Source organism: Thalia democratica, chromosome 6, assembly GCF_965202585.1.
Source record: "Thalia democratica chromosome 6, ktThaDemo2.hap1.1, whole genome shotgun sequence".
NCBI classification, from domain to species: Eukaryota; Metazoa; Chordata; class Thaliacea; order Salpida; family Salpidae; genus Thalia; species Thalia democratica.
The window spans coordinates 5,607,611-5,617,273 of NC_139170.1; the positions used below are offsets into that span (position 1 = coordinate 5,607,611).

Below are 9,663 nucleotides of genomic sequence, written 5' to 3' on the forward strand. Positions count from 1 at the left end.
CCACTTTTGTACTATTCATTGTTTTTGCAAGGAAAATCTTTTCCAAAAGTAACAACTATTGAACGATATGTAATTTTAACTTGCCTTATATTTTTTCAATAAGTTTTAAACTACGATCAAAACAAAACTTTTATATAGATTTTTTTGTAAGATTAAAAATTTATAGTTTATTTAAATGAAAAAGTTTTTGATGGTTCAACATTGTTATGATAACTATTAGATAGGATTAAAATTTTTATTTTATCAATTAAATAGTAAGTCTAGTTGATTATTGTATATACAGATTGTCTCAAAGAACTTAGTGAGCACTTTTTAAAAGTAAAATTCGGTAGTTAAACATACTCAGTCTAATTTACCATCAAATGACGGATGTAAAATTAGAAAAAATAAACTACAAATGTATAAGCTATTACATTGCTCATACTTACTTCAATTATCACAAGTTTTTTGTTTACAATCAATTTAAGTGTGATTTATATATTTTTGGCACTCATTTTTTTTCAACTTCAAGCTGCCAGAAAACATTGTCCTGTATATTACTTAGAAATAAAAATTACGACTGATTGAAAAGCTACGCGATTAGCTATTTTTTTTCTGATATCTGCCTTTCAACGATATTATATATATATATAACATAATCGTATAGTGTTTGAATGAAATGGTGAACAGTTCTCACACGGCACAGACAGAGAAACCGTGATCTGGAACGGGCACGTTCACACCTTCCTCCACCCGCATCGTGTCCAGGTTTAAAACTTCAACGGAGCTGGTCCCGTTCACCCCGGTGTGCCCTCCGAACAAGTGCACACTCGATTTCATTTTGCACCAGGCGAACTCGCTCCTCGCCACTAGGTGTCTCACGTCGAGCAGGTCGGCTTTTCCACCGATGACGTCAATTCTTTCCACCGTGTTCGTGCGCTTGCCACCTTTACCGCCCGCAACGTAAACGTGGTTTTTGTGAACCGCAGCTCCATGATACGCTCTTGCAATTTTGAGTTCAAAGTCGCACATCTTCCATCGCTCATCTTCAAAACGTTCGATCGAGTTTAGGAATTCATCTTTTTCGTTCACGCCGCCGATCGAGTACACGACCCTGTTTAAATTCACTAGAACGTGCCCGAACCTCCTTACATTCAAGCTTGCGACTTCCTTGAAAGTTTTAGTACTTGTGTTGTACAGAAAGCAGTTGTTAGTCGCTTGCTGGTTGTCATAAAGGCCGCCTGCAACTAACAACGAATTGCTTTCGTAAACACAAGACCCGAACCAATATCGAGGTTCTTTCATATTTGCGACTGTTTTTAAGGACTTTGTAGAACTGTTAAGCTCATCTATTGTCTTGTTGTACAAACCTCCGACTAGGAATGTAGAACTGTTAACGATCATCGACCCGTGACCGTATCTGTCGCTCGGAAGATCTGGTAGTTTTGTCCACTGCCGACTGGAAAGGTTGAATGAGTAGCACGATCTTCGGTTGTAAAAACCTCCGGAAAACAACAATTCTGTGAATAATTAATCAATTTTTATTTTATGATTTTTAAGAACCAGACCTTTTTTTATGATATATTAAAAACTCGACAAAGAAGTCGAATATAATAAGCTTAATTTATCAGATAACAAAATAGTTGCAGTATTTTTTGTTTGTTATTGTAAGAATAGGCGTAATTGTTTGCAATTAAAATTATAGAAAAAGTAAAAACGCAATAATTACAAGTGGGGAGCTTATTCGATTATAAGCTTATACATAAAACACAAACAAAAACATAAGTAATTATAATAAGTTTAATAAATATTTCCTAACAATACAATCCTTGTATTGTTATTTTTATTAATAACAACTTTCTGCGTTTAAGCAAGATAAACAGTTTAGCAAAAAATAATAATTCAAAATTTTTAACGTACATTAAATTTAAGTTTTTTTTTTAATTACACTAACTTTGAAAACTAGTTTTAACGTTTTTTACAAAGTTGATTCCAATTATTAAGTTATGACCCGGAGGAATTAGGTAATAATAAAAGTATCTTTTAAATAAAAAATAACCTTTCTTTTGTTCTTTTTGCGTGGTTTGCAGTTGATTTTTCAAACGCTTCATTTTGTACTACTAAACTTTCATTACCTGTTTTAAAGTATAAAGTTTCAATTTCAACAAAATAGTTTACAAAATTAAGAACTCAAATACTAGTCAATCTACAAAATAATGTTTTGGCCTGTAAGGCCCTGCAACTGTAATTAAATTCAAAATTAAAGCAAACATATATGAAGTAATAAAGCACAATTTAAATGTATAAACTACGTATTTAAAATAAAAAGCTTATAAAGAGTATTAAATCTATAAATATGAATAAGACTATAAACGAAATTTGTTAATAAGATGATTAAGAGATTTAAATATACGATTAAAAAAGAAAAAAAAAATTAAAAAAAGGTGTTTAAAAACAAAATATAAATTAGTCAAATAAAATGTTTTGTTAAGAAATTCATTAAAATGTTAAATTTATAGTTTCTTATAAAACTCAAATCAATAAAGGTAACTATTGCTCTTAAAACAAAACCAAAAGTGTACAACATAGATTGTTTGAATTGCATATCGCTTCTTTACCAGTTAATCCTGAACTAACCAAAATTTAAATTGTAAACTGTTAATTGAACGCATTAAGATATGTTTAAGTATATAGTCTAAACCAGGGTTTCCCAAACTTTTTTGCTAATGGCCCCCTTTAAAGAGTTTGAAAAAGTTATGGCCCCCTTCAACATATAGATTGCTCATAAACTACGATAAAATACACATTAGACCCTTTTTTTTTTTTTTTTGCTCTTCATCTGAAACTCAAGAATATCTAGTGTAAGTTTCTAAACTGCCATAAAATACACATAAGACCTTTTTTTTTTTGCTCTTCATCTGCAACTCAAGAATATCTAGTGTAACTTTCAAGTTATGGCCTCATGGCCCCCCTGTGGCTCCTTTACTGCTCATGGCCCCCCCTCTTCCCCCTTTGCTGCTCATGGCCCCCTAGGGGGCCACTTGGCCCACTTTGGGAAACCCTGGTCTAAACCCTTAAAAATCAATACAACTAAGAGTGCTAATTGCTGTTTATAGTTTAAAATATGGAAAAGTTAATTGAAAAAAACGAGGAACTAAACAAGTTATATAAGATTTAAATTTTTTTTTAGATGTTATAAAACTTTACTTCTATAAACTTTCTTTAAAACGGTAATATTGTTTTTTTTTCTGTTTATTGTTGTGAACAGTTTATTTATTTATTTACTTTCTAAAAAATTTTTATGGTTTGTACTAAAATAATTAAAAAGTCTGCTTTAAATTTCTTTTTTTGAAAATGTGTGTTGTTTGTAAAGTGTAGTTTAAGTGCTACTCATTAACATCATTTGCGATCGTACTTTTCCAGTTTGTAAAGTTTACAAGTTTTAAGTAAACTCAAAAAAAGGTTGTTTGTTTAGAAACATACATCTAAAACTTGTTGTTTAAATGACAATAAACAATAAACTAAAACGCTAATTAAAAAATAACCTACAATCTTTTAAATAGAAGCTGATGTAGTGTTTTTATACTTAAATAACCAAACCTGAACGCCTTTATTTGAGAAGACAATTAAGAAAAAAATTACAAAAATAAAACTGCAAGCTATAAGATAATAAAACACATATACTGAATACACAAAAATATACGAGTAAAAAGTGATTCATTAAGCTTATGTAGATTACTGACTTATTTCCGTTGAAATTAAATAACTATTTTTTGCGTAAATTAGCTTGATATCTAGGCGTTTTTGATGTTATCCAAACATTTTATTATGGTTTTTGCGACAAATACTTAATTGAAACTAATAAAATATAATAATAAAAAATTTAAAACAACAAAATATAATAAAAACAAAAAGCAGAACTATGAGATATCAAAACTAATAAATATATTTAGTTTTGATAAAAAATAATTTGAAAACGAAGTAATCTGTAAACAACTTAAATTGTTATTTGTACACATGTAAAAACGCTGATTATATTAATATCTGTGTCGTATCAACATGTTAGTTTGCACACTTAAATAATTTAGGGTTTTACTGAAATGCCACTGCCGGTTAAGTGCTAACCTTTAAACTGTGTGTATAATGCGAAAGACTTTTCAAATTGAAACACATAAATTAAACTATATATATATACATATACACTTAAAACACATAACAATGTATATTGTTTTAACGTGCATTTGCTAATTAGTTTCATTTAGTATCTCATTTTAACAAGTTTTTGTCACATGTTTTACACGTACCTTTTTGGATTTTTTTGAGTTTTTTGATCTAGAGACATCTAGTTGTAATACCTTGATCTGCATATTAAATATGTAAACTGTTATTTTAAAACAGACTTAATTTTAAATTTCCGTACGTGGCTTCTGTTATAATGGTTTGTACTACTTTTTTTTCAAATAGTTAGTCAGAAAACAGTAAAGTTTGTATTAAAAAATGTTTATTGCTAGGTAAGTTAACAATATATATTTTTTACTTTATTTTTATAGTAATCATTGGTGGTTTGAAATTATTTTAATTTAACAACGTTTTGTTTAATATTTTTTGTTGTTTTTATGCGAATTTTTAATTTATTTATTTTAAATCTTTGATATTTTCTTACAATTCTTTACGCTGATCTTTTTTAAGGCTTATTTTAATAAACAAAACTTATTTTGCATAGTTTAACTATTAAGACTAACTTTTAGTTTATCTAGAATAGAGTCCCTGAAATAAACGATGGAACTTAAAAGCTAGTTGTTAAATTTATAAACTATATTAAGAATTATAAACAAAGTTTATAAAACATGCAAAAAAATCTACTTAAAATAAAAATATGTTCAAAAAACTTACCCAAGTACAGTTAAGCACTAGCATGCATTTAGATCATGATTTATTATCAACTTGTTTAGATAATTATAAAAAGATTGCACGACAGTTTAAAACTGTAGATATTAGTTTTTATGTAACGAAATTTTACTTTTTTAGAACTAATACTATATAAAAATAATATTACTAAATTTGTGTTATATAAAATAGCTTTTTTTTATCAACTTTACGGTTAAAGAAATATATATTTATCTAATTTAAATGTATATAATGTTATAAATGTTATAAAAGCAAAAATGCAATAAAAACTTCTATTTACAGCAGCCGTGCTTGCTCACGACCACACTTAACGTAAGTATTTATAAACTTAGTTTTTGGTGTTTACCACGATTTATTTTCGTGCTAAAAAGTATTTCTGGCCCTCGGACCGCAGCTTGCCGGCCCTTGCTCTGTAGTATAAGTAAAATCAAAAGTAACTGTTCAAAATATAGTTTTAATTGTTTGCTAACAAAAGATCTTAGTAAAGTAACTTCACTGGAATATAAATAAAAACAAATTATACAGTAATCTTCCTTTATTCTACCAACATATGTTTCTGTGTGTCAACGAATCAACACACTTCAACTGGGTTGTTAATAGGAAAGATAATCTTTGGTATGAATATGTTGGTAGAATAAAGGAACATTACTGTATAATTTGTTTTTATAATCAAAAGTATTAATTTTTTTTAGCTCTTTATTTTCTTTCTAATTGGTAACAAAATAAAAAATTGTTTTTAGTTGTTGTTATTCAAAACTATATAGAATAAGAGGATATTACCACATAACTTTATTTGAAAAAATTATATTACAATAAGATTAAAAACTTTTATAACACAACAAAATTACAGTACAGTTTTTAAAATTTTTACTCTATATCATATTTTACAAGTATTATGTAAAAACGTTTGATCTTATTTATGTGGTTTTTAAAGTGTTAAAAGGGTAAGCTTGTTCTTGTCTTGTTAATTATAAAGTTTCTAAGTACTTTTTCGTGTGAATAGCATAACATTTGAAATATTTTTTATTTTATTCATCAATGTATCTATACTCTATAATGGTTTAGCGAAAAACTAAAGTATTATCCAAAGAAAAATACATTTGATACAAATTTAACACTTTAAAAATTGTGTTAAAGGTGTTTAAAGTTGTTAAGCATAAGTATAAAAAACTGCAGTACTTTTGATACCTTACTGCAAAAATAAATTTAAAATTTTTTTTGTTCTTATCACTTGTAATTATTACTCCGCACAGTGATAAGTATAGTTTAAATATATCAAAAAAAAACAACTTAACACTGTGTTTATAAAACAGTTATACAAGAGCATAACTAAGATAAGTTAAGTTAGTCATACATTTATCATAAATATCTATTTTTTGTTGAATTTCAACTACTTGTTTGTAAACTTAACATTGTTATTTTTTTCTTCGTTGTTCAAAATTCCTAAAATCGCTAGTGTTTTCAAACTGCTTAAAGCTAATACTGTTTTCCACACAAATTCACTCTCTCGTTTGAGCAGTTGAAATTCCTTCTCTCGTTTGTTGAAAAACTACTTTCTTCTATAGCTTACACTCATATCGTTGCATGCTTTGTTCACTTTCTTGCTTTGCACAAGTGTGTTTTTACTATAAAATCAATGTAGCTTGATAAATGCGTTTCGTTTTTTAATTCGTTTTTAAGTGGATCAGTATAAGTGTTTTTAGAGTAATTGTTTTATGAAAGTTTTGTTAGTTTTATTATGTTTTATTATTTTAACCACTTTCGTTTAGAAAAGTAAAGCGGTTTAACAGTTTGAAAAAACATTAAAAGCTTGTTTTGTTTTTACAAAGCTTGTTTTACGTTTTTTAAAGGTTTGTTATTTTACAAAGCAGTTTTTAAATTAAAGGCTTTTTATTTAAAGTTAATTTAATTAAAAGTAGTTTTTTAAAGCTTCTAAGCTTTTTCATGTTAAAAAGAATTAATGAATATATAACAACAAACAATTTTTATGGTTTTTTATTATAAGTTAAGTTTTATTGTAAGTTTAAAACACAAAACTAATTTAGAATATAACAGCAAAATAACCTACCAATACTTGAACGATTGAAGTTTTAGTTTATAAGTCATAAGTAGCTTTTTCCTACTGATGTGAATAAAACTACAATGAGTAACTCATTCGAATACAAAAACATAGAAGTTTTACTTTCTTTAAATTTTAGCTACTAAATTGTTAAACTAAAAAAAAGTCTCAAAATATAATTAATAGATTTAAAAAATAGTCACATTAATAACGTAAAAATATCATGAAAAGTGAAGTGGTAAAGACGCTGTCAATAGCATGCACACAGTTCTGCATGGGGCTAGTCTACGGTGGTGTGGGACCGACCTTACCGTCCATTTCCGAAAACACTTCTTCGGACCAGGAACAACTTTCCATCATATTCACCGCAAGAGGTAAGTAACACACACTAAACTAGTTTAGCTTCTATTTTTTTCTTTAAAATTTAAAATATTCCCAGGTCTTGGATACCTGTTCGGTTCCATCCTGAGCGGGATCCTCGGAGTGCGGATCAACTCCTACTTCTACTTGTTCGTGACGATGCTGCTCGTTTCCTGCTGCCTCTACGCGATCCCCTTCGTTTCAACAGTCTACCTGGTCGTGCTCGTATTCTCGATCGAGGGGTTTCACCAGGGGTCGGCGGACACTCTGGGCAACGTCCTCCTGATCAGGATGTGGAGGAAGAGGTGCGGTCCCTACATCCAGACCACAAAGTTCTCCTTCGCCCTCGGAGCTTCCCTGTCGCCGATGATCGCGTCGCCTTTCATCTTGTCCTCCAAAGAGCAGGCGGCTTCCTGCAGCAGCGTTCGAAACACGACCTCGAACGTGACTGCTTTGAGCGGTTTTGATGAAAACGAGACTTCGAGCGCCGACGTCAAGTGGGCCTACTTCATCTACGCCGGCATCGCCACGCTGTCGGCGCTGTTCCTGTTCGCCATCAGCTGCTCCATGAGCTTTGAAAGCGAACGCGAAGCGAAACACAAAAGCGAAGAGGGCGAGGAAGAACCAAAAGAAAGCATCAAGCCGTACAAGCTCCTCATCGCGAAAATCCTCCTCTTCGCCTTCTTCTTCTTGTACGTGGGAGCCGAGGCGTCCCTGATCGGCTTCCTCCACCGCTTCGCCACCGGCTGCCGGCTGAACATGACCACCGGGCAGGCGGTGGCGCTCACCACCACGTTCCTGGCCGGTTTCGCGGCGGGCAGGTTCGCCGCCATATTCGTCGCCATGGTGACGAAGCCGTCCAAGCAGATCGGTGCCAACCTGGTCGGCGTCGTGGTCTCGGTCTGCTTCGTCGTCGCCTCCTACCTGTTCCCCGCCCGAGCCTCCTTCGCCCTCTTCGTCGGCATCGGCGTGTTCGGCCTGTCCATAGCCACCCTGTTCGGGTCGTGCTTCGCGTGGGCCGAGGGCAAGATCCGGGTGACCAGCAGGACGGCGGTGACCATGGTGGTCGGGGCGTCGTTGGGCGAAATGGTGGTCCCCCTGATTGTCGGCGTCGACGTCGAGCGGTTCCTGGTTCCGTTCTGCGTCGCGTTCGCGGTGCTGGAGACCGCCGTGTTCTGTTTGCTGAAGAGGGTGGTGAAGAAAAGTAAGAAGAACTTGGAAGATGAAGAAAGCAAAGTGGATAACGTGGAGATGCTTTTGAAATAATTGTAATGTGACAAGGATGTTGTAAATGTTGTTTGTACATTAAAGTTGTACTTTTGAAAACCTTAGGTATTAATTGTGAATATTGAAAAGACTTTAATATTTTGAGCATTTTTATCAGCTGTACTTTTGATAAGAATGCGACAAGTTTTGATGAAATTTATTGTAAAAAAATTTTTTAAACAACTATATTCGGATATTGTGTTTTAATATATGTCATAAGATTTAATAGTAAATTACTTACTTTGGTTGTTTTTTTTGGTATAACTTTTTTTTAAGTTCGAAAACATTAAAAGATCAATTTACCAAAGCACTAGTTATAAAAAAAAAGTTATTTTAAATTAAAACTACAATGAAATTTCTTTTTAAATTCTAAATAGTAATTATATTTTGTTGTGTTATCTTATACTTTTAAAAAAAGTTTTTATGTAGCATAATTTTTTGATTTAGTAAAAAAATGATGATGTTGAAATAATTTTACGATACTTTTATAGATTTTTTTGCTTTTTCTGCAAACTCCGTCAATATATAGTTACTAGAATAACTACATTGTTTATAATTACTTATTAACATACCTTTATAAAACAGCTTTAAAACTGCACTTATTTCATTCAAAAAGCTATATATAAAAAGTTATGTTGATATATTTCTTCTACAAACACTTTGGTGTTATTAACTTATATTGCATGGTTTCTAGTATTTAGAACATTTTTGCTGTTCTTAAAAAACAGCAGATTTTGCATTTTAGTAAAATCTATTGTAAAATGCTTACACACGTCTAAACTATAGTGTTTGATTAGTTGTAATATTTTTCTATCTTTAACTAGATAAAATTATCAATTGCTACTTTTAGTTTGTATCTAGTTTCTATCTAAGTTAACATTTTGTTTTATTTTAACTTTTGAAATAAGTTTACACAAGCAAATAAGAATCTACTGGCTAAAAACACTCCTTTCTACATTAACAAAAAATTAACTTATTTTGATCACTTTTCTAAATCATTTCTCAAATTAAAAAGTTTTGTAGTTGTGTTTTTTAGTATTTAAAGTCTTTTTAGTTTTTTTAAATATTTAGATAAGATAAAAAACAATTTT

General features: G+C 30.9%; 2 protein-coding genes across 2 annotated transcripts; one reads left to right on the forward strand and one right to left on the reverse strand.

Annotated features, from left to right (window-relative positions):
* Positions 1-672: 672 nt before the first annotated feature.
* LOC145838172 (kelch-like protein 36) lies at positions 673-2,090 on the reverse strand. Its single transcript, XM_082945729.1, has 2 exons — positions 2,039-2,090; positions 673-1,499 (listed from the first exon to the last, which is right to left on the reverse strand). Exons 1-2 carry the CDS (start codon positions 2,088-2,090, stop codon positions 673-675), a joined length of 879 nt encoding a protein of 292 aa, XP_082801855.1.
* A 5,079-nt stretch (positions 2,091-7,169) lies between these two features.
* Positions 7,170-8,572, forward strand: LOC145838175 (sodium-dependent glucose transporter 1A-like). The gene is made up of 2 exons (XM_082945731.1): positions 7,170-7,320; positions 7,386-8,572. Exons 1-2 carry the CDS (start codon positions 7,170-7,172, stop codon positions 8,570-8,572), a joined length of 1,338 nt encoding a protein of 445 aa, XP_082801857.1.
* Positions 8,573-9,663: the final 1,091 nt, after the last annotated feature.

Coding starts and splice junctions, on each gene's coding strand:
- LOC145838172 (XM_082945729.1), bottom strand. CDS start 2,090: ATGAAGCGTTTGAAAAATCAACTGCAAACCACGCAAAAAGAACAAAAG. Junction 1,500..2,038: donor GCAAAAAGAACAAAAGAAAG/GTTATTTTTTAT, acceptor AATTATTCACAG/AATTGTTGTTTTCCGGAGGT.
- LOC145838175 (XM_082945731.1), top strand. CDS start 7,170: ATGAAAAGTGAAGTGGTAAAGACGCTGTCAATAGCATGCACACAGTTC. Junction 7,321..7,385: donor CATCATATTCACCGCAAGAG/GTAAGTAACACA, acceptor AAATATTCCCAG/GTCTTGGATACCTGTTCGGT.